The following is a 25,190-nucleotide window of genomic DNA, read 5'->3' on the forward strand; positions in this document are numbered from 1 at the left end:
CTGCCACTAGAAGCTAAAATGATGAAACTGAGGTTGTCATACTTTGAACACATGAGAAGACATGATTCACTAGAAAAGCCAGTAATGCTGGGAAAAACAGAAGGGAGTAGGAAAAGAGGAAGGCTAAACAGGAGATGGATTAATTCCATAAAGGAAGCCACAGACCTGAACTTACAAGATCTGAACAGGGTGGTTCCTGACAGATGCTCCTGGAGATCACTGATTCATAGGGTCACCATAAGTTGTAATCGACTTGAAGGCACATAACAACAACAAATCTGCTGTTAAATTCTAAATTACTGATAGTAAATAAGTTTTAAAATATCCATACCATACTTTAAAAGGCCCAGAAACTCAAAACTGCATGTTAAGAACTTATGACTTCAGCACCTTGGAGGACTTTTTTCATCATTTTAGAGTTAGCAGGGCTGATGTTTTGGTAGTTCTGCATTAGTCCATTGACCTTGACTTCATCAATTTATAACTGCTTTGTCCACCTCTGTGTGAGTCAAGCCACCAGTGGCTTTCTAGTTTTATTCTAGACCTTTTTTGTTGCATAGTATGTATGGATTGTTGCACTCTGATGCTGGCAGTTTGTGGCCTGATACAAAAGCAAACTGTGTGTCCTTCCAGAACCCTATTTGTCTGCATGGTTGGAACTGCAGTATCTTTACTGAAGCTATGATACATGTTTTTCTACTTTCAACCCCCAAATAGAAACCGTGCTTTTTGAGTGCAGGGAAGAGGAGGGTTGAAATATTTTCAGCCTTGTTTGTTAGAGTCTCATTGCCATCCCCCCTGGCTTATTTGCTGATTTTGTTTTCCCTGCCTGATGCTGCTTCATTGCCATTTTTCTTCTCATTACATCTTCCTCAATTAGTCACATGAGCAGCCATTTGGGGATCACATAGTGAATGGGATGATATTATTCTACATGGCCAATCAGAGTTGACTACATGTTGATTTCAGCTAAGGCAAACAGTCAGTTTGGTGTGTGGGCAAGGCTTCCTGAACAGGTGAACGCTTTTGACCCATTTTGAAGTAAGATTATTTTTTGGTGCTTCTAAAAATGTTTATGAAAATTGCACTCACATTTTGGTTTGGCCCCAACATTTTTACAATCTCTGAAAAATTAATAAGGTGAAAAGAATGGAAAAGAACCCTTTCCAGCCAAGGTCACGTGTAGGCATTTCACAGCATAACCCTGGCTCCCTGCAATGTGTGCTCCTTTCCCCTTCCTCACTCCTTCTCTACAGAAATGTTTCCCTTCCAGCTGTTAACGTGTGCACCAACACAAGCTATAATGCTCTTATAAACCAGAAACTGTAGACATAGTTTGAAGTGAGTTTACTAAACGTTATTACGAAGGAACCTAATTTATATTAGCCATGGTCTGTAGCCGAAGCCTCGATTAACACCATAAAGAGACATGGAAAGCACTTCAACAGAGGGGAGGAGGAAGCACAAAACTCCCATACACAGAAAGGTCCCAGATTGTGTATTTGATCAAGGTGGTCTTTTCCAACATGATATTTGCTTTCCATCAAAGAACCTGCATGTTGAATCGAGTCCTTGTTTCTGGTACCTGATCTGTTGGAAACCAGATATTTGATCTTCAAGCTGGTGCTAATGATCTCATAATCATATTGATTGCAAGGGATGCTCAGATGTAACACAGACTTGGCATTTCCTTTTTAGCTTACTCTGACACTAGATGGGGTGAAGGCAGGAATGCTGTATAGGTGAAAGATAATACATCTCCCACATAAAAAAGAGAGAGTGGGCTTCATGGAAGACAAAGAGCTTTCTCTGACTATGCTTTCTGTTTCAGCCACCTCCACTGCTGTCAAGATATTATCTTGCATAAAAGCAACTCTGAGAGCTGGGGGTTCAGCATAGTCGGTGGGTTTGAAGAAAACAAAGGGAACCAGCCGTTCTTCATTAAAACCATTGTGCCTGGAACACCTGCCTTCTGGGACAGAAGGCTGAAGTATGTACATAACGCTGTTGCTTCTATTACTTTTGCCTTCTTTATAAATCCCTGATGTGACTCCCTTTTTGATAAAACGTCCACCCCAGTTAATCAAGATGAGGTGGGTTTTTCAGCTCTTAGTGTAAACAAGCCCAGAGGAATGACTTGCATAGAAACTCAGTGTGCGGTCACCTTGAGGGCAGGTCCTTCTGCTGTGCCTCTGCAGATCGTCCCCTAACACCTGGTGCAAAAACAGGGAAGAATTAGCCATCTCCAGTAGAGACTGATGAGAAGATACAAGGCCAGAGAAGTAAATCCCTGAGGGCAGGTAACCCTGTTTCCTCTCTGCATTGGGATCCCTAATTACTTGCCTACAATGGAGGCTGCTTTGAAAGAGGCAAGGCCAGATTCATCAATTATGTAACGGGCAGTCACCTCACAATGGGCAAGTTCTTTGGGCTCAGAGGAGTTTCTAATGATTTAGTTTGTTTCTTAAAATGCATTACTAAGTCTGTCATTTTTGCTAAGTAGCATCCCTGGTGCTTTAGCACAATTAGTGCATACCTTAATTAATGCTGTAGTAATTGACATTGCTGTACCCTAACTAACTGTGGTGTTTCCTCTTTCCTAACTAGATGTGGGGATGAAATTGTGGCTGTAAATGGAGTGTCTGCTGTAGGAATGAGCAATGGTGAGCTGATTCCCATGCTGAAGGAACAACGGAATAAAGTAACTCTTACCGTAGTGTCCTGGCCTGGAAGCCTTGTGTAAGATGTAAACTTAGTTTAATTTGGGAACTAGTTTTGTGCCAGGTTTCAAGGAGATGAATCAACCAAGGAAGCAGTGAGCTGGTTTAAGACTGCTGTTCTCAAGATCATCATCTGGAATCCTATTCCTATGCCACAGGCAAATTTAGCTTGATTGATTTTTCTTTTTACCCAACTCCCTGGCAGACAGAAGTCTTGCTTCAATGATCAATTAGTTTTGTCATTTATGATTTTTGTGTTTTTATGTCCTTATGTATGAACCCTGAGCCACTGCCTGCTTCTTCTGAACTCCTATTTTAATCCTGATTAGGTAAATGATTGCAAGAGACGCCTGTAAAAAAGGTTTGCAGGATTACCTGTGTTCCCTGATATACTTGGTAAATGCTGGCTAATATTTAACTTTGATCACTTTAAAGATGTTGACCAATAAATACAGCAACTGGTCATTAAGTTCTGTCTTACAGGAGCGATTGGCCCTTTCCATGCTAGGTGGAAAGGGAATGTAAATTTCATCATTTGGGTAAGAGTCACAAGATGCTCTTCCCCTTTTTTCAGCTCTGCCGTCTTAAACGTGAGGCCATTTGCAATGTAAAACTAGTCTCTGAGCATTTGTTCTCTCTGTGTGAGGACATGGTGAACTAATGTGATGCCATGATGCACTAGCTTTGTGGCTGAAGACTGGATCTTCATTGCTGTTGAGAATGAGGTATAGGACCAGTGGAATAATGTTTGTATTGATGCATTAGTGCATAGAAATCTCTCGCCATTTATTTGTGACATCTGTGCTTGTTGCAAACTAGGAACTGTTGGGTAGCAAGTTACATCTCTTTCCCATTTGCCCCCCCCAACAAAGTACAAGTTTAAGCACAGCAAGAGTGCTGTCTTCATAACAACCATCAGTCACTGCAGAAAGGAAAGAAATAACCTCTGATAGAGTTGGGGTTTGGCATTCAAACAATTGCATGGGAAAATTCTGCAACATGAAGGAAATCAAATGGATGGCCCTTGTGTCTCTGCTAACAATGGAGGCTGCATGCAAAGACTGAAGAAGTCTTTCTGCATCAAGACTTTCAGTGAGCAAATGGTAGGGCCAAAATAGATGTGATAGCAGCAGAAGGGTGTGTGTGTGTGTGTGTGTGTGTGTGTGTGTGTGTGTGTGTGTGTGTGTGTGTGTGTGTGTGTGTGTGTGTGTGTGTGTGTGTGTGTGTGTGTGTGTGTGTGTGTGTGTGTGTGTGTGTGTGTGTGTGTGTGTGTGTGTGTGTGTGTGTGTGTGTGTGTGTGTGTGTGTGTGTGTGTGTGTGTGTGTGTGTGTGTGTGTGTGTGTGTGTGTGTGTGTGTGTGTGTGTGTGTGTGTGTGTGTGTGTGTGTGTGTGTGTAAAAGAGAGAGACATAATTTATCTCAATCAATCATTTATTACGGCCACAGACCAGAGTTTATATAAAGCATATAAAAGATAGTTAAAAGGTGACGTGAGAGCAGTATGGTTTTGTAGAACTCTTTCTCTCAGAAGGATAGCAACATTTCCCCCTAATTTGCACTGAGGTCATAAAAAACTTAAAACCCTTTGAGTGATACAAGAGGACACATCCCTTAAACAAATTAGTACCTAAGTTTTGGAGTTATTTCCAGAAAAGGCTGTTAATAATGGAAGAATTAGCTTCTTTCTGCATTCCTTATACATGTTGCAATATAAGAGGACATGTTCAACAGATTCTATTCTTCCAGCACTAGAGGAACATATCCGTTCCTTAACCAGGATCTTACTAAATCATCCTTCTAATAGTGCTGGTGGCAACACATTAAAGTGAGTAAGGCTAAATGCTCTTCTGTACTTTGGAATGGCTAACGTATGCAGATATGAAGCTGCAGTGAGTCCATAGTTATTAAAATCATTATAGAGTAATGGAGAACAAGATTTGTTAGCAGGAGTTCTTAAATGCTGTAGATGTAAGTCTATTAGTATTTGAACAAGAAGTTGGGCCTTCAGAAGCCCATAGTTGTCCACAGCTTTATTTAAAAATAATTTAAAGCACAGCTTCCTTTCCCTCTCCAATACTTTTATTATATATTTTCCTGGCCATGCTTACACTGCTGGTCACAGAACTGGAGGAGAAAACACACGCTCTGTACAGAATCTGGACTGGATGTTGCCACTGTACTATTTAGTTGTGTCCCTGCTGGAAAGGGAGATGAATAAGTGTTAATTGTGGCACTCTTGTGTAACTTGGAAGGACCCACTCAAAGCACCCTCTCCACTTTCCTGTTGTCTTTTTCCCACCCTGAATGTGATTTTTGAAAATATGTCGTTCCTTTCAGTAATAGGGCTCTCCCGCTTGGATCATAAAGGATGAAAAAACATTGAAGTAGATATACCACCCTTTTTCTTCATAGAGACTCTGCTATTAACAGTTGTGTGGCAGGCAGAAATTAAACTGGGCTACTCAGTTGAAACACAGATGTAGGAAAAACTGCATCTGTATGTAAAATACAACTATGCAGTTGCTGGGGGCCAGGGAATGGAAATCCTAATGTTAACAGAACTGAGGATTGAAACTTCCACCTTTTAATCTTAGTAATCTTCTCTCTTCTTCCCTAAACTACTACTGTAAGCTGGTTTCTTAAGCATAGACTCTGTTCCATGTAGATTCTGTATCTACCAGAATATACTGTATCTTCTGTCCTTGTATGAGAGATACAATCAGGTTGAGGAAATGTTCTTACAAATGACAATGTGGCCTGCTCCCCTTGTCATATTAAAAGAGCTCCGAGATCATAGATTGCAGAATCTATTTAGATAACTGGAAGTCTTTACCCTGACACAGAAGCCGCTGAAAAGTACTTACTTTACCTGCTCTCTACAGGGCAAGTGTCATGTTTAAAACAATTCTTGACTCAGCATTTCTGTATGCTGGTATGAGGTTTATGTGTGTGTGTATATATATACACACACACACACATCTCAGGAGATGGTTGTGTCTGCTGGTAGATACTGCACTCATATGTTTTTTTAATCATCAGATAAGCACTCAGTGGTCTTCATCTGGTAGTCTGTTGCAACTTCCATAGCAATAACTATGTGAAATAGGAGTACAGTGGTCAGTTTTCACAATGGGCTGGCCTTGTTAAAAGTCCCCAAAAGGACCTGAAGGATGATGCAAATGTTGCAGTCTCTAAATTAAATGTCCTCATTGCCTCATTTGGATGTGGCAGGCTGTTGCTATTGCCATGTTTGAGAGAGCATTGATCTACAGTATGCAGCATGTGATTTTCACATGAAGGTGATGCACCCATGACAATATCACAGCATGAACATTGAGACTTAATGCCTATTTGTTAAAGTATGGTTTTAAAGGGAATCGTCATTGACATCTGCCTGGAATATTGATAGGGGTTGGCATTGTGGCTTCCTTCTTTGCTCCTCACAATAGCTGTAAAAATAATCACATGCCTTTTCCAAATGAAGAAAATGTGTTTCCTCAGCCTTAGTTTTATTTCAAAGTGCCTTTAACAATCACAGGAAATCTATATTGCTTTGCACCAAAGAATTCGTAGTACATTGTTAACAGCTTTGTTATTTTGATGCATTTATAAATTATTCTGACGTTATTGAAGCTGTTTGGGTATTTTGTTCTGATCAGATGGGCTCTCTTAGCATGTAGCATCCCTGTCACAACTGGCCTGTGATAAAGGAATTAAAGAGTTTGTCACAATGTACTGCCAGTTTACCTTGGGATCACCCACTATAGTGCCTTGCAATCAGACCCCTGCCCAATGCTCTCATATTACTGAATTAGAAATGGTACACTGTAATTTCGTTCTGTATGATATTTTATTTTGAAATACTGAAACTCAAAATCAATTATTGTAAGGTGACATTGGTTTTAATTTGGGAAATGTTTGTAAGAAACATAAAAAAATGAAACATGTTGCTTGCATAAGTATTCAACCCCGGTGCTGCGGAAGCTCCCAATTTAGACAGTTGAAAGAAATTGCCCTATCGAGGACACAATTACCTTACCTTTGAACCATTAAAGTTGCTGTCACATTGTCAGGATAAAAACCCCACTGCTGAAGGATCATTGGTTGAAGGATCAGGCTGTTGAAGGATCAGGCTGCAGATCTGAAGGAAAATGAAGACCAAAGAGCATTCTATAGAATGATAATGTAATACAAATGCATAGATTAGGAAAAGGGTACAAAATAATATTCAAGGGTTTGGATATCCCAGTGAGTACACTTGGATCAATAATCAGGAAGTGGAAGCTGCATCGGACCACCCAAGCACTGCCAGGAAAAGACTGACCCTCAAAACAGTGCTAAAATGAGACTTGTGAGAGAAGCCACAGAGAGGCCAACAATCACTTTGAAGGAGCTACAGAGTTCAGTGGCTGGGAGTGGAGTAGTGGTGTACCAGTCAACCATATTGAGCTCTGCATAACACTGGCCTGTATGGGAGGGTGACAAGATAGAAGCTGTTACTCAAAAAGTACCATCTGAAAGCACGTCTGGAGTTTGCCTGTGGGAAAAGGTTTTGTGGTCAGATGAGACCAAGGTAAGAGTTTTTTGGCCAAAACTCAAAAGCGCCATGTGTGGCGCAAACCTAACACTGCCCATGCCTCAAGACACACCATCCATACAGTGAAGTATGGTGGTGGCAGCATCATGCTATGGGGACGCTTCTCATCAGCAAAGACTGGGCATCTTGTTAAAACTGAAGGAAGAATGGATGGAGCTAAATACAGGAAAATACTACAAGAGAACCTGCTTCAGTCCACTAAAAAACTGAAGCTTGGGAGGAAATTCACCTTTCAGCAGGACAATGATCCCAAGCGCAAGGCCAAAGCAACACTGGAGTGGCTCAAGAACAAAAAGGTGAATGTCCTACAGTGGTCCAGTCAAAGTCCTGATCTCAATCCCGTTAAGAATCTGTGACACTCTTTGAAAATTGCAGTCCACAAGTGACGTCCAGCCAACCTGAACCTGAGCGAATCCACCAAGAAGAATAGGCCAAAATCCCTCCGACACTGTGTGCAAAGCTGGTGCATACCTCCCCCAAAAGATAATCTGTTATTGCAGTGAAAGGTGGCTCTACCAAATATTAATGTGTGGAGGTTGAATACTTATGCAAGCAACATGTGTCAGTTTGTGTTTCTTATAGACATTTCCAACATAAAACCAGTGTCACCTTACAATAATTCATTTTGAGTTTCAGTGTTTCAAAATAAAATATCATGCAGGATGAAATTACAATATACCATTTGCAATTCAGTAGTATGAGAGCATTGGTCAGGGGTCTGATTACTTTTGTAAGGCACTTAATATAGGTAGATAAGCAACAAGGGTTCTTAATGTGCATACTTGCCTGGTCCCCCTGGTCCATGGAGGAGTTGAGAGAAAAGCCCATAACTTAATCTTAGACTCTCCTTCAACCTCTCCTTCGCTGCAGGCACATATAAAACAATAGGGTCTGTTATCTTAAAGACCACTGCTTGTGTAAATAGACTTCTGGAGTTGGTACTTAATTTGGGGAAGAGGGGGAGTTTGATGGCTGCGAAGTCAAGACTAAACAACGAAGACAAGCACCTAAGCATCTTTGGAACTGAATCGGTTATTGGGATGGCTTTTATCTGACTTTATGCAAGAACTTTGAATTTATTTATAAATATTTCAATTATAGAATGGGTTCATCAAAACCTTTGCCATTCATCACATGATAGATGGCTCCTACTCTTAAAGAAGCTTTAGAGCACTGAAAGACATATTTCTCCACTGCTTTAACCCAATGTTTTAAAAAGGAATCCTGTTTAAAAATGTAGCATCTTACCTACCTTGTTATGAAATGTCTGCAGTCAGTTTTAGCTGCCCAGATGTGCCCAGCAGCATTGGAGACACTTTTGAGAAGTGGATGTGAATAACGTGACAACATGGATGTCAGGATTTACCATTGTACTACGTCAGTTGAGTAACCTTAATACAGGGTTGGGTAGATGGAACGGATTTAATTCCCAATTGCTTAACAAAAGAGGCAACAAAATGACTCCCATTCTACCTAAACTACTGTATACTGTTGAAATGGCGGGGGGGGGGAGTTTTACCTGAGGGGTCTCAGGTAAAAAAAAGGAGCTCCTACAAGCCTGATATCCACCCTCCCCTAGAATAAATACACCTGCCACTCCTCTACAGTTGCACATTATAGGACATCAGTAGCAGAAAGCTTTCTTTCAAGGCTGTGTCCACCATTAATAATCTTAGCAGGGAACCCCTCATACGTTTCTAAGGAAAACCACTTTGAAAATTACTATTATGCAAATACACCGTTTCTCCAATGGAGATAAAATACTACTTTCTGACAAGCGGTTAGTTTTCCAAGACTAAACAGAAACCAGCCACATTTCCAAAACAAGTTGCTTTATTTCCCACATGTTTTTTAATTACTCGCTCACTGCACTGTCATAGCATACAAACTAAAATACAATGGTATACTGGCTCAAGTTTCCAAGGTGGTTAATTTCATACAAACACCCAGACTTGCATGATTACAATACAAAAAAAAAAATATAAAGTTCAAATAACTTTAGGAAGTGTTTTTAAATATTTCCTGCAGGTGAAAGATAACTTAAAAAGGAGAGATGCACACATCAGTGTGATTATCTTTTCAAGATTTGAAGATCTTGTTCACCTTCTTTTCAAACAAAACAAAAATATGGCTACATTTAATGTTTTAAGAGCTATGAAAAGTGTTGTCAGTGACTTGTGAATGAATTGTCAAAAGTTTATCATTGACAGCTGAGGCTACCGATAGCTATAACAAGTGGTTGTACTGAACGACTTAAGGCAGGCTTTCTGAGACCATGCTCCTGTTTAGTTCACAAGGAAGCCCATTGAAATTGGCCAAGGTAGAACACTCAGCTTTTGAAGGCTCCCATTCCCTGGGGTAGAAACCTGTTAGTCCATAAAGCGTCACATTGAGCTGTGAGCTGAGTAGGCTTCTCACACTTTCCACCAAACTTTTCTTGGTAGAAATGAGATTTCCCTAGCTGTAAGAAATGGGCAGGGAAAGTAGGACTAGCTTATAGAAGCCAGACTCTAAGCTGGCTATAAGGAGGACCTAATACTTTTCTTTTCTGAACAAACCAACTCCATGTGGCTGTTACTGTTCTACTTCTAAAAAATAAAAAAAATGATTTACCAATATTGTCCTACACTCTAATGCATTAGCTTCAGCAGAAAATATCTCCCATCAGAAGCCATAGGATCTGACAAGACTGAGTTTACCTACATGTGAAATCACCCAGTGCTTTGTTTGCAGTTGCTGCCACAGTTTTCTCTCTCCAAAAGTCTTGACTGTGAATGCGATCCAACTTCTCATACGGGTAACTCACATCCATGATTGGTCCCCAGTCGTTTGAGCCATTTATTTCCTCAGAAAACATAAAGTCACTGGAGATAGGCTGGCTGTAGAGGTGCCACTACTGTTTTTGGATCACAGATTTGCTACTCCTTCGAATCCTGTCCATTTCCCTCCAGTGCACCATCCTCACATACTTCCTTCTCTTCCTTACTGCGCTTGTTCTTTTTGTGCTTGTGACGCCTGTGGCTTTCACCTTCCTCGCTCTCATGCTGCTTACTAAGATGGGATAAGATATGAGAAGAATATTCAGCTCCTTATCACAGAAATACAACTGAATCATTGGTGGTGCTGGGGCTTTTAGCAAGAAATCAGGCAAGTTCATCTTCGCGTTTTTCTAATACTGCCAATCCCAACAGCTCAACACAAGGGAGATTACAGTGTATAAAATGAAACAGTTAACAGTATGGAGTTAAAAATAAAGCAGCAAGAGGCCCTTTCCCACATGCTAGGAAAAAGTTCTGATGGGGGAACAGATGGTACGTCAGGAAGATCAGCCCTTTTGTCAGTCCAGAAGAGACTGAGGTTAACAGTGATCAGTGAATTTTTGCCTCAAAGGGAGGAAACAGGGACTCCCATCACTGAAGGGAGTTCAGTTCCCCATCCTCCTCACTTGTATCATAGCCATGGTGTTCCTGCAGTCATCGCTGCACCTGAATGATGCAATGGAAGGCAGGTATGCTCCACAGTATGCAGACTTGTTTTTCAAACATTATAACCCCAATGCTACAGCTAACAAACTCTGTGGGATTGCCTCCGAGTGTCTGAAAGCTTCAGCTGGTGCAAGGAGGAGACTGAAAATGTATTTGGCACTAGAAACCAGATTGGAACACAGTTTCCCCCTACAGAAGTTAATGTTCCTTGGCCTGATTCCAGTTGGAGAACCCAACCTACTGATGGGAAAAGCCTTACCGCCGTGATGATTTGTGTTTGCTGCCCTCTTCTTTGTCTCTGTGCCTTCGCTCCCGGTGACGATCTTCTCGCTCCCGACTACGATCTCTGCTCCTGCAGTAGTCCCTCTCAAAGTCATAACTGCGCTCTCGGCTATAGTAACGATATCTTTCGTCATCACTGAAAGGAATGTCATATGGTGAGTTAGAGAAGAGACTTTGTGCCTAACAAGAAGAAAAATTTAAATACTATTTTTCACTGCCCACCTGTCAAAATCCCTTGTTTCCCTTTTAAGTCTGAGATTGGAGATTTAAAGGGAAAGGAGGAAGACTTGGAAAAGGCTCTAAGACAGCACACATGCTCTCATCTGAGCAATGAGTGCAGGAGCCATCTTAAAGCCTTTGCAGAAGCCTCTTTGAACTAACACTTTTGACACTTTTGCACAAGGCTTTAATGCTAAATCCTGCTACCATGGCTGTGTGACCTTGTTCTCTGCTGGGAACAGGATTAAAACCCTGCCCTCTCGCCCATCAGCTGATGTCACTTGGGAAAAATGGCCTTGCTGGCCAAACTGGATCCCAGGGGCCATGATTGTCCCGGAGTTTCCCCACCCCTAGAACTTCTGTTCCTTATTGGGAATTCAGAACTGTGGTCTGAATTCTAATGAGCTGTTTAAACTGTCAGTATGTCTGTGTCCTTGCCTTTTCTTCCTACAATTCCCTCCCAAAGTAGTCGCTGCTCTTCTTTGAAAGGTTTATTTGTGAGAAAACTATACACATTCTTTGCTCACCAACTCTAATAGCCTGAGGTTTCTGAAGCAAGCCCCCCCCCCAACACACACACACTGCCAGGAAAACAGAAATTTTCTTTTTTAAGCTTTGGGTTATAGGGGATAAGAGAGCAGAACATCACAATGCAAAGCAGGAAGGCTGACCAGTGACAAGATTTGTGGATTCGCCTTTGAAAGCAGTGCCCATGAAATACATTGGGTGTGTTCTTGCCAGTCAAAATTTTGTTCCCAAATAGATGGAAATGCACTGAAAAATACAACGTATACACATGCGCGCGTGCACACACACACAAATCTAAGGCAACTTTTCTGTGTATAACAGCAGCAAAAAGTCACTACCCAGCACAGGGCTCCAAGGACATTCCAGACTTGCGCACGCAAAACATAGGAAGGCTTCTATTGTCATTTCTGAAGCATTTGAAGGGCATTGGTGAGCTCTGAAAAATCCACAGTAAAGGATCTTGAGAGCTGTGAGCACCCTCCAAATAGTAAGGATGCAGATGACCCATCCTTTGCTGTCATGGCTGAGGTGTTTCTGATCAAATGCCCCATTTCTTCCCTAGCGGCAACTAAGACTAAGGTGATACTGTTTGTTATTAGTCTGCTGCCAAAGCTTCCTGTGGCTGTTGGAGGGGGGGTGTTTTTGTTTTGCTTTTACAGTGTAATGTTTGTGTTTTAAACAGCTTAACAACAACCAGCAGTCTGTAGCAAGCAGCCAAAAGATAGTGTGGATATTTATAACTATCTTTGCTGAATCATCTTAAAAATGGATTAGAGGCCAAAGCAAAACATGGAAAAGCCATGTTCTGGGCAAACCCTTTTTTCTACCATATTTCATGAACAAGGTTGTACATGCTAATAAACTATGCTGTACCAGGATAAGCAAGATTATTTTCCCCAAACACCTGAAGCCTGTATAAAATCATGCTAAGTTTAAGGAAGGGGAAAGAGCTATGAAGGGCACTTAAGTACCACCTCCTGGCTACTGGACATCATGGTTAGCTCCCTTTCTGAGACTTCATTGGGCACGCCTCACACAGTTTTGTAACCTTGAAGGATCTGATTTTCTTTACAAAATCAAAACCATGTTCTTCTGGATGTTGAGTTTTGTGCCCAAAATCAGTTTCATACTTAGCCAGTGCAACACTAACACTTACTTGTTGTATTCACTGGCGGTGGGTGTCCGATCCCGGTCTCTTTCCCTCTCCCTCCTTGAGCCAGAGTACTCCCAGTGACCACTATCGGAAGCACTGGAGCCTTTGTCCACCGTAGTCACCCAGGGCGTGTGAGATGTTGAAATGGGAGGGTAGCTGATGAAACCTGAATCTGTGGAGATGGAATGGAGTCTCACCATCCAGTTCAGACAATTACATGATGGACCGAGTCTTTGCCCTGGTCCTCCACAAAAGCCATAATAGAACCTATGACAAACTCTTCACCCAGGAAGAACTGCACACAATGGACTGTTTTCTGCAATTCTAACTCTTCAGTTAGAAGTGATGTATGTGTCTGAATCAAACTACCACATTCTCTTGACTAAATCTTTTTATATATATAATTTTTAAAAATGCATTTAAATTTGGGACAGGGTAACAAAGCTCAGTTGTGGCAGCTGTCCAAGTCTTATTGTCCAAGCTGTCTATTGCAGAAGCTGACAAGCAATACTAACTAGAAGCGCCAAGCCCAGCTTGAAAACCAATCTTAGCTGCTCCCTCAACCCTAATGAAATGGGACGATCTCAAGAATCTATCCTTCAAACTTATTTAAAACATGCATCTCATCTCAAAGTTTCTACTGGCTTCTAACAAGCTGAACAATAAAATAAGTCTCAAACAATAACTGTTAATAGTGTAATTTAAGCAAAATGACATATCCTGAAACATCCACTCAATTATCATAGGCCTTTTGGAGAGGTAGGTTTTATACCCTTTTTTTAAAAGAGCCATATAGCTTTTGGCTTCATCAGAAAGGTTGTTCTAATTGTGGTGAAAGCCCTGCTGCTTGTTCAAGAGGTCTTTACCCCACATGATGTGGGCACATAAAGATCATAAAAGTGTGGCTGGGCTAGTAAGATGATCTCTAGGGTACATTGATCCTACACTTTAAAATCCAGAATCAATGCCCTGAATTAGACAATTGGTAGCTAATGTAGTTGCTGCAGAAAAGGCTGACTATATCCACCTACAACAGGAGTCAGGCAGCAACCTTTTGCACTAGGTGAAGCCTCAAGCCATCTTCAAGGGCAGTCCCTCATAAAGTGCATTATAGCAAGCAATCCTAGAGATTACAAGGAAGAGGTATAGCTGATGTAACTGACACAAGGTACTCCCAGCTGTTAGTGGCACTTGATTATCCAGGAATAGTGTGATGCTCCTAATCTCATCAGGCAGGACCATCCCAACATTCAGACTGTTTGGATTACCTACCAGCATTCCCTCTATCTTCTCTGGACTCAGTATCCATTTTCTTAACCTCATCTACTCAACCACAGCCTCTAGGGATTGGACAGAGACAGCTGCTGCTGGATTTATACACAGCCAAGTATCATTGGCATACTGATGATACCCACCTCCAAAGGCCAGATGGTCTCTTCCTGTGACTTTATCTAGTACCGGTGATAAACCAGAGTTGGGGAACACCATGTCATCCCCAATGGCTGAGCTAACAGCATTGACAGAAATAAGAAGATAACAACTCAAAGGTTAGACCCAGCACATCTACTAACTGTTCAGTATGGCTTATTAAAAAGACATCACCCATTATATCAATAGATGTTGGAGAGGTTCAAAAGCAATGGTGGCTCCATGTCAGTGGGGCTGTGGAATCTGCTCCAGGTTTTAGTCTGAACTTTTAAGGAGCTGAAGCATTTTGGATAGCTTCTTAAAAGTTCAGACTGAAACCTGGAGCAGATTCCATTGCCCCACCAACATGGAGCCACCAGTTGCTACTGTGTTCAGAAGAATCAAGAGGGAGGAGTTCTCTTCACCAACTTCCAAACACAGATCATCTATAATGGCACTATAGTCAGGTATAGTGGACTCACATCACCGTGAGCCAGCATGGCCAATGGTAAGAGACTATGTGAGTTTTAGTTCAGCAACATCTGGTACGCTAGTGAGGCCATCTCATTATTCCCTTTACCAGATTGTGAAATTGAAATGGGATTAGGAAAGATTTGTCATCCACTCATTCAGTTACCTTCCCTAAAAAGCCAAGTTTTAAAATAGATGTAAAGGTCATTGAACCATCCCTTTGCGAAAATAATTGTGGAGGAACCCTCCCTTCCCCTGCAAAGTATTTATTTACTATTCAGCAATCCTTTTCATTCCACAACTTTATTACCCATGGATCTAAAGCCTGTAAAACTCCAAGCACTACTCCTTAGCAAACCTCAACAACTGACACATGGTCACTTTGACACCCCTGGCTCAGGGTGTTAAAAGCTAGACTAGATCTGAGTGACTATTAGCAAGAAAAAAGGGGGGAAAGAACAGTGGAATTGTTATGGGGAGCTGAAGATGGGTCACTATCATGCAGTGGTATACATGGTCTCTCATCCAAACATTCTGCTGATGCAATGAAGGCAGAGGGGGCAAAATGCTTCTCCACTGCCACCAGGAGTCCTATGCCATGCTTGCTCAGATTCAGTCTGAATCTTGCACCAATTGCAATCTGAATTGTCTTCTTACCCATTTCACAGCCCTCTTCTCTCAGTATACCTGGGGACTGAGGCTGTTCATGAGTAGGAATCAACCTTGTCAATTGCCAGAGAATATTATAGAAGAAACTATATTCTTCATCTACCAAAGTAACAGCAGAGTTTCTCTGTATCCTCCCAGAGCATACTGGAATCCAATAGCCTCCACAAATCTCCTGGAGCAGACCTTCTTAAATAGCCCCTAAGCCATCCTGGCAAAGATGGACACCCAGTTTCAACAATGACTTGATCATATATCAGACTGACTATAATATAGGTATAAACACAATATCTCCTATCAAACCATCAGAATCCTGCCAAGTGCAGAACAGTAATTCCAGTGATCTAGCCATAGCAAATGTGTCTAACAATCCACACACAACCTGGAGCACCCTCTTACTGTCTAGAACGAGAACCCAAGCTACAGCATGAGTTGAGCTCTATGTATGGTGTGAGAGCCATGGGTCTCAAAGCAGTCACAAATTTCTAACTGGTACCAGACTAGGAAGACTTGGCATGCATGGTGAAGTTCCCCCGGAGCAGAAGCCTCTACACCATTTGGCTTTCTCTACCAATCAGTGAGTTTCTCAGGAAATAACATGGCTGGGGGTAAACTAATCTCAGTTCTATCAGGTATATACACTCAATGCAGCTGGTGTGCTGGACAGGATACCTGGCAAAGGGGACAGAATCCTCTTGTGTCATGGCAACTTAACTTCCATACTCACTTGCCCTGTGTTGATTTTAGAATCATTAGGCCAAGATGGATGCCCCTGGGGTCTTAGTTATATGTTCTAGGTTGGCACATTCCTGAATGTTATTTTGTTCGTTACTGACCTAGCATTGAAAAGAAAGTTTGCTCTGTTCAACAGAATCTATTTGATCCTAAAGTCTGAAGGAGGGTATGCAAGAAAATAAACTGAATACTCTTAATTTTACAGAGAATTCTTTATTCTAGTAGAGAAATAATTAAAAAGAAGTGAGAAACTAATATGGAGTTAAGATATGCAAACACATTGTCACTGAAGCTGGTTTTCTTCAACCTGGTGTCCTCCATATGTTTTGGAATACAAATCCCATCAGCCCCAACCAGTGTGGCCAAAGTTCAGGTATGGTGGGAACTGCAGCCCAAAATATCAGAAGGGCTCCACCTCTTTTTCTACATCCTGTTTGGCTAAAATGAACATAGTAGCCTCCCTCATCAGAACCTCCCACCCTTTTACATGTTTGTTACCTCCCTGTCAGCTGAGAGCAAAGGTCAATATCTTCCACTCGGCAAACTCAAGGCCTGCATTTGAAACATAAAATAATTGGCTGCTTCAAGTAACTCCAAAATGCCGCTGACGTTAAACTGGCAGTGGGGTGCCGAGGGAAGTGCACTGCACAGTGAAATCCGGAACTGAGAGATTGCACCCTGTTCAGGATTTGCACACAAAGCCACCGCCTAGAAGCAGATGCAGGGGCGGCAGGGACGAGCTCAGCAAATTACTCAGATGTCAGCATAGAACAGTATTAATAGTTTGCATTCCTAGAACTGTGCTTAGGCCATCCACGTTCTAGTCGGTAAGGAAAAGTGGGGCATTACGGTTTCAGGGAGGATGGCTGGTGCTTCCGCATGTTTCTGACACAGACCAGGAAGCAGCAAGCGGCTAATAAAAACATGGGAAGCCTGGCAAAATGGTGATTCCACTGGAGTATGGTGCTGATTTTCTTCAGGCAATGGAGGAGAGCCAGTAAGTGGGCAGGTTTGTGACGGTGTGTAGGATGGCGCAAGTATGTGCAGGTGGATTTGAGAACACGTTAAGGACAGAAAGGTTATTGTATGGGTAGAGGGAGGGGTGGAGGAGGAGAGAAATTTCAAAGAGATTGCAACTTAGTAACAAACCACCATTCTCAGCTTCAGGAGCTGGTGTGGGAATGAACAAGCCTAATGCTATAGTGAAGGAAGCCCCACAAGAAGAGGCAGCTCAAAGATGGCTGGCCTAGAAGACAGACCACAGTGCATGGTGGCATTTCAGGGCGCTCTTCTACACTTGTACGTGTGCAGAGACCAGAGTTTAGCAGCAGGTCATATCCAAGAGCAGACAAAATGTTGACAGTCAGGGAACGGTCCAAGGCTTTTGGCCAAGAGGTGAACTGGGAAATCCACAGGAACCACAACAGGCAGCACATTCCACCCGGCAGCAGCACCTCTGAGAGGCTCACCTGTGGAGTTGTAGCCAAATGGAGGTGGCTGTCTGTTGCTGTAGCTGGCAGCCTGGCTTTGAGGAGAAAAAGGGACAGAGAGAGTGCACAAGAACAGCTGGTTAACAATATCTAGTCCCCCATCATCAATTCAGGAGGAGAAAAATAAAATAAAATCAAAGTTCCTAAAAAGAGTCTGTCCTTCACAGTGCCTATAAGCCCTCCTTCCCTTAAAGAGGCCAATTCCTTCCTAGCTGGACATGCCAGCACTGTCCATCACTGACACGTGGCCCTAGCTATTACCAATTCCCCCTTATTCCACTGCAGTCAAAACCCAGGAGTGCTGAGAATGGAGGGAGCTGGATGCAAAAAGCCACTGAAGAGCCTTATTGGATGAGTCCATCTAGTCCAGCATCCAATTTCCCACTGTGACAGAAGCCCACAAGCCAGGCTTCAAGCCCATCACCTTCACTAGTCTCTCCCCAGCACTTGGAATTCAGTGTCATGCCACCTATAAAGATGGAGATCCATTTAATTAGCATGGTTGACATCCAGTGAAATTTATAAATTTTCCCATGAGTTTTTATAGTCGAGCCTTCCCCCAATCTGATACCCTCCAGACGTTTTGAATTACAACTCACATCATCCCTGACCATTGTTCATGTTGGGTGGGGTGGATGGGAATTGTAGTCCAATAAATTGGAAGTTGCACCAGATTGGGGAAGGCTTGTCTAATCCCCCCTTTAAAGCTATCACCACATCTTGTAGCAGTGAATGCCATAAATTACTTGGCAGTGTAGGGAAGGAGTGCATTAAGAGTTCTTAATCTAGCCTCCCTGCCTTTTACTTGTTTGTATCAACTTTTTTAGACCAGACTGTCTTTCGGCCATAAAAAGGGCCCTCCAAGCCAATGAAACCAGTAAAAACATAAACATATACCCAAAATTAAAGCAAAAGATTTAACCCCAAGAAAACAGAGAAAAGATACTTAAATTTCATAATTTAAGCCAGTAAAAGCCAGGCAAAATAAAAATGTTTTTACTGCCTGCCAAAGGTTCTCGTGGGAGGGAATTCCATAGCTGAGGTGCTGCCACAGAAAAGACCCCATCCTGCCTTCCTACCAACCCAATCTCTTTTGTTGGTGGGACACAAATCAGAACCTCATAAAATGACCATATGAACCTGCTGTTAGTAAATTATGGGCACGTTCATACGGGAAGAGGCAGTCTTTCAGATAATCCTGCCCCCAAGCAGTTTTGGGTTTTATAGGTAAAAACCAAGGTCTTAAACCGGGCCTAGGGGAGGAAAGACAGAAATGACAGAGAGCTTCGGCTATGGGACAGTATACAAGTGCAATAAATAAATAAATAAACAAACAAAACTCAGTGCAATTGGTTGTACTGGTGTTAAAGTGGCTTGAAAAACGCTCATCAGAAAACATCCTGGCTGCTGCATGTTGCTATCATTTTGGAACACTCTTCAAGGGAAGCCCCACACAGAGCATTTTGCATGCTCTGCACATTAACAACCACCATCGGCCCAAATATTTGCCCACAACAAGTCCCAAGCTGGTAACTAGGAAAAAGGGGCAAGGGAGAGATGTTCAGGAGAATTTAGCCTGTACATCACTGCTCAGCTGCAGCCAGAGATGGGAACTGCAGGGAGGTGTGACACACTATCCTCAGCAGGTCAGGTGATACTTCCTTACCCCTACAAAAAGCTTCTGGGTCAGACTTTCTCACTAAATTGGAGCAATCCGGAGACCTACATCTGCTAAGCCACCAATTAGCCTATCTCTCCCTTTGCTTTTACCTCCCCTGCACAAGTGTTTTAAACATGCAAGTGCTAGATCTGGCAATCTACAAAACTGGGATTGCCACCTGTCAGGTATGCTTCAAGCTGGATTCCTGCACACAGCAGGGGGTTGGACTCAATGGCTGCTTCCAACTCTACTATTCTATGGTCTATCGATTCTAGCACCGCACTCCAAGGACTTGTGGCTGAAACACACAAGATAACCCTCAGTAATATGATAAATTTACAAGTCGCGTAGCCACAGTGAACCAATAAACTGGCAAAGACAAGGGAGGCCAATTTCAGCCTGGGGTAAAAGAATGTGCTGATTTGCATTTGAGCAGTCCACAAGCATATTCCAAAACCTTCCCAGCCACAAAGTCACACGTGCCCACAAGCACAAGTGTGCTCGTTTCTTGCAGCCTACTGATGAGACAATATTAAGACGGTCATTTCAAGGTGTTAACGATTCACAATACTCGCTGAATGTAACCCATTTAGTTCTCACTTACCCATCAAGGGTTGGAATCAAAAGGGCTGGCGGTGGAGCAAGAGGGGGAGGAAACAGCCCTGTAGACGAAGACACAATGGTTGGAAGACTTGGGGGTGGGTGGGAAAAGAAAGCCCACCTACCCCAAATGTTGTTCAGTTTAGTTGCCCTGGGACCACAGAGCTGAAGGGCAGCACACTCTGCCAAGCGCCACCGGGAGGCTGCTCTCCTTGCCTCCCAGGAACGACATCATGGCAGAGGGGAGACCAACTTGGCCCCATCTATCAGCCGAAGGAGCAGCAGCTTCAGGGAGCTCAAACCCACCCCTGCCTGCCAGCTCCAAGTGCCAGTAGTTCTGGAACTGCAGAAGCAAGGGGAAAAGGACACACTCTGACCCCATTCAATGTTTAAAGGAACAAAGGCCACCAACTATTATTCAAGCAATATCGCCAGGAAGGAAAGGCCAGCCTGGCCTGTACTGGCTATTAAATGCCTTCTTATAGCTCGCCATTTTGTTTCAACCTTGCAAAACTAATCTCCCTCCTCTTCCTTTCTCCTCCACATCCCTTTCCTCGTGCCCCTTGCCTTAAGTTTGTAAGCCTGGTGGCAGGGCCTCTCTCTCTCTTTTTGTACTGATGCAAGTCACTTTGGGAGACTTTAGTAGTCTGAAACATGGGACAAAAATATAGTGAACAAATGGAGACATCCCTTCCTGAGCGAGCTCAGGGCGGAGCTACATGTGACAAGGAACTTGGAGCTGCCAATTAAAACAGTGGCCCCCTCTTCAGTTTCCTCCTGCATCTTCAGCTAACGTGTCATAAAACATACACCTGTGGCCAAACTGCATCAAGTTTCTCCTCTCCTTTCCTCCACTAGTTGCCAGCGATGCAGGGCATGGAACACAGAATGTGATAATATCAGAACCTGTGCTAGGTTTTCATTACATACAGTTGAAGGGAGGGGGAGAGAGGACTCCACAGGATGACTGTCGTCTTCACGACATATCGCTCTGTCCTGAGCACAGCCTACCTAAATAAGTTTCTTTTCTACGTGGTCACCAGGTCTGGATTTGGATCTGCTAATTCTGACTCAGCAGCTTACAACACAGGCTTTCAGACCCCTGAGTCGTCCACACCCCATTATTCTTTAAGGTGTTTTCTCCCACCCCATAAACATTATAAATAGATAAATTCATGATTTCACAGGTCACTAGTGTGGTTCCCCTCCAGATGCTGCTTGATTCCAACTCCCCTCAGCCCTAGCCAGCATGACCAATAGTGAGAGACGATGTTGGAGTTGCAGTTGGAGTCAAGCAACATCTGGAGGGCACCATGTCGACTGGCTATTCTAAGTGGTACTTACCTACCGATGTTCATCCAATTAAAACAATTAACTTAAGCCCAAGGCTACCCAGCTGTTCTTCATAGACTTTTGTTTCAAATGCCGTATTCTCCAGTAGAGGTCAATTAGATCAGATTAAATTTGCTACCCTTATTCAAAGTAAACAGAAATACTTACCTGGAATAGGGCCTGGGGGTGGTAAACCTAGGTGGGAATAATACACCAGTTAAGACAGCAACATAATATGTGGCACCTCTACATCTTTTCTTGGTTAGATTCTCTGTGGAAACAGTAGTCACACAGTAGTCACACCATCAAACATGCATCTTTGGAGATGCAGCCCTGATTGCAGGCGTTGCCACCACTCACCGTATGCTCAGAAGCACATATTACCAAATTCTTCCAAGCTACACAGGAAATGGGTTGGGATGTGAAAGACTGCATTTTGACGAATTTTCAGGACAGTATAATATCTCAGAGAGGAGATCAGGTCTCCCGCTCCCCTGGTGCATTCACTATAGCTGCCCAATTTCCCTGCTTTTTAAAGTTTGATAGAAATATCTGTTGGCTATAGGTACGTTCTTAAACCACAAGGTTTTTTTGCCCATTAGTGAATTTATTATAAATGTACTAATATGTGTTGTTACATTCTCTGCTGCCTCAGAGGGCAGAACTGGATCTCATGGTTTCAGTTACAGAAGGATAGATTTCAGTTGAACATCAGAAAAGGCATCTTGATGGTAAGAGCAGTTTGACAAGGGAACCAATTAACTGGGATGGGGGCAGGAGGAGAAATATTGTAGCTCAAAATTGCCTGCTTCAAACGGGGCTGGAATGAAAAGCCTAAAAGACCCTGATTATAAGTACAGGAAAACACAAATGAATGACAAAATGTTTTGTCATACTGTTCCCTTTCTCTTTCACACACACACACAGGACCCAGCCTAAAGGCAATGGAGACAAAGATCGCCAACAAGGCTGCTATGTCTCTGCAAGATTTACTCTTTCAGCCTTACCTCCTTGCAATCCACCTCTGCTGAGAAGCAGGGTAATTCTTCCCATTTCTTGCGAAGACAAAGAGAGGATGGAATCCTTTAAAGGTGAACTCTTCTTACAAATGTCAAAAGCACACACTGCCTTTGGAAGGGCATGAGCCAAGCATGTCTCCAATTTGAACTCAAGAAAAAGAAGCGCGTCACAGCTATCTGGCATTTGGGAACAGACATCAGGTGTGTGAGCATGCAATGCCCACCCTGCATTCCTTATAATTGTCTGCCTGGGCCAGAGTGAATTTCAAACAGCACTGCTGGTATTGGACCAGCTTATCGTCGTCTAGACTAGCAGGCACCTACCTGGAGGATGAAGAGGTGGTGGGACAGAAGTAACTGGCGGAGGAGGATGGAGAAAATGGGGCGGAGGTGGACCGCCTATTGGTGGTGGAGGAGGACCTGTTGGTGGCACCAGTGGCTGCTGTGCTGCTGCTTGCTGGGGCTGCTGTGACTTGCTCCCATGATCCCCAAGGACCTTTAAAATAAAGTATATCGAACAGAAGAGAGATTGGTTTAAAACAAAAACTGGCCTCCCCATCAATTGAAGCCAAACTGATTTCCTCTGTCAGGGCTTGCATCCTGCACAGAATGCTATGCTATGCATTCCATTATGGTTTCATGGGAGTGCAGAAAAAATGGTGGAATGCGGTCCTGGATGTGGAATTCACTTTGCCCAGGATTTCTTCCCTGCCTAAAGTATTCGTAAGAGGATTCTTTTTTCTTAATTGTAATTTCTTTTATGCCTTATCTGTTGTATTTCTGTATTTTAACTGTTTTGATGTCATATTGATTATGCATTTTATTTATTTTAATGGGTCTGTGACCGTATAACAATAAAGTTGAAGAATTCAGCTTGTATGGAATTCTCAACTTCTCATTAAAAACAACATGATGCTAGACACTGCCTGCTTGCAGTGTCAAATTCCAAAGAGGAGGTTGAACAAGGACTCTAAATGGCACAACAATTGGCAAAAGCAGATTAAATTATACAAAAGAAAGAAAAACTCTGCGAAGACACTTCATCTGCAGAATTTAAGCCTGTTGCAGAATTGATATTTTACAGGTGCAAAATTTCTACTTACGTTCCACATAGTACAAACAACCATGGGAAAAGATTGCTTCTTGGCACAGGACCACTCGGGGGAAGGTGGCAGAAATCAGAGGGCAACTGATAAAACCTCCAGGCTAAATTCAAGCTAGAAATGAAGCATTTAAACCAGGTGGTCATTTGAAACCTGCAGTGTCTAGCCAATCCTTCTGCAGTTTAATATTAGGCAGGCGCCATCTCTGCTATCTGTTCGGCACCTTTTGAAGACTTTTCTTTTTCAACAAGCCTTTTAAGTTGACAGCTATCCTGGTCTATGTCTGAATTGCTTAATATGATTTTAATAATGTTTTTAACCCTTTTAAAAAAGTTTTTAAAATGTTTTTAACACTATTTTGTCTTAATGTATTTTAAGATTTGTTTTTATGATGTTTTAAAATGTTTTTAGTGCCTTGTTTGCCACCCTGGGCTCCTGCTGGGAGGAAGGGCGGGATACAAATTAAATAAATAATAATAATAATAACAAAAAGCTGAATATACGGCACTGTTTTACTCATCTAGCCCAGTACTGACTGCTCTGACTGAAAATGGCCTTTTTCATGTCCTAGCATCACAAGTTTCTTTTTTCTACGTATCGTCTCCAGGACCATCCGCGTACAAGACGCGCATTCCGCCTCTGTGCTGCTATCACATTCTATGCCCAGACTTGATGACATCACAGCAACTAAGACAATGGGAGCCAATGGCATCACGAGGGACAGGGCAGGAAAATGGGTCATGGAGGCAGTTTTTTTTAAGGAGGATAAAAATAAGAAAAAGCCCCTTGTGCCCCTTGGCCTGTATGCATTATGGGCATGCAGACAGGGAACTACAGACATTATTATTATTATTATTATTAGTAGTAGTAGTAGTAGTAGTAGTAGTAGTATTAGTATTAGTATTATTAGTATTAGTATTATTATTATTATTATTATTATTATTAGTATTATTATTATTATCTTTATTTATACCCCGCCCTTTTTCCAAACTGGAACTCAAGGCGGCTTCCAGATAAAAACAAGTACACATCATTAAGAACCTATAAAAATATAAAGCATATAAACATATAAAATCAGCATTAAAACAGTATTAAGATGTTAAAACCAATTACTCTTAAAATACTGCAACCCAGTTTAGGAGCATACAGGCAAAACAATAACATACAGCATCCTCTTCAGTCACTACCCTTAAAACCTTCAGTTCCAAAGGCCTGCTGGAAGAAAAAAGTCTTTAGCTGTTGGTGGAAAGACTGCACAGAGGCGGCCATTCTTGCCTCCCTAGGGAGGGAGTTCCAGAGCCTAGGGGCAGCCATCGAAAAGGCCCTATCTCGTGTCCCCACCAGTCGCACTTGTGAAGGTGTTGGGATCGTGAGAAGGGTCTCTCCTGAAGATCTCAGGGCCTGGGCAGGTTCATATAGGGAGATACGGTCTGACAGATAGCCTGGACCTAAACCTTACAACATAGTTCAAATGAAGCCCATGACACTAAAAACAAATCTTGTCACTCAACATTCCCAGCTCCTCTCACCGTAATGGAAATTACAAGTAATGAAAATTAAATGTAACAAAAAGGCTAGAAGTCAGCCCAGTCTAGATTTAAAGCCATAAGCAGAGCACGAAGATAAAGTGTGTACCCGAAAGTGAACTAGATGAGAAACAAAGGTCACAAGGCCCCTCCAGACACCCTTTTTTTGGTACATTCATGATGATCTGTGCATGACGG

The 25,190-nt window shown here is 42.5% G+C and overlaps 2 protein-coding genes across 4 annotated transcripts in view; one reads left to right on the plus strand and one right to left on the minus strand.

Annotated features, from left to right (window-relative positions):
- Positions 1 to 3,948, plus strand: part of LOC133371327 (ligand of Numb protein X 2-like) — a 60,809-nt gene extending 56,861 nt beyond the window's left edge. For both annotated transcript variants that reach the window (XM_061598628.1, XM_061598629.1), the window contains 2 exons: positions 1,832 to 1,990; positions 2,608 to 3,948. In XM_061598628.1, the coding sequence (XP_061454612.1) occupies positions 1,832 to 1,990; positions 2,608 to 2,743 (295 nt within the window). In that variant the 3' untranslated portion in view covers positions 2,744 to 3,948. The remainder of the gene's footprint in view (positions 1 to 1,831; positions 1,991 to 2,607) is intronic.
- A 5,183-nt stretch (positions 3,949 to 9,131) lies between these two features.
- LOC133371212 (pre-mRNA 3'-end-processing factor FIP1-like) overlaps positions 9,132 to 25,190 on the minus strand; it is a 63,424-nt gene continuing 47,365 nt past the window's right edge. For both annotated transcript variants that reach the window (XM_061598391.1, XM_061598390.1), the window contains exons 10-16: positions 22,688 to 22,859; positions 21,513 to 21,539; positions 20,017 to 20,074; positions 17,732 to 17,787; positions 12,987 to 13,155; positions 11,061 to 11,219; positions 9,132 to 10,367 (exon numbers count right to left, since the gene is read on the minus strand). In XM_061598391.1, the coding sequence (XP_061454375.1) occupies positions 10,235 to 10,367; positions 11,061 to 11,219; positions 12,987 to 13,155; positions 17,732 to 17,787; positions 20,017 to 20,074; positions 21,513 to 21,539; positions 22,688 to 22,859 (774 nt within the window). In that variant the 3' untranslated portion in view covers positions 9,132 to 10,234. The remainder of the gene's footprint in view (positions 10,368 to 11,060; positions 11,220 to 12,986; positions 13,156 to 17,731; positions 17,788 to 20,016; positions 20,075 to 21,512; positions 21,540 to 22,687; positions 22,860 to 25,190) is intronic.

This window comes from Rhineura floridana, chromosome 16 (assembly GCF_030035675.1).
Source record: "Rhineura floridana isolate rRhiFlo1 chromosome 16, rRhiFlo1.hap2, whole genome shotgun sequence".
In the NCBI taxonomy this organism is placed as follows: domain Eukaryota; kingdom Metazoa; phylum Chordata; class Lepidosauria; order Squamata; family Rhineuridae; genus Rhineura; species Rhineura floridana.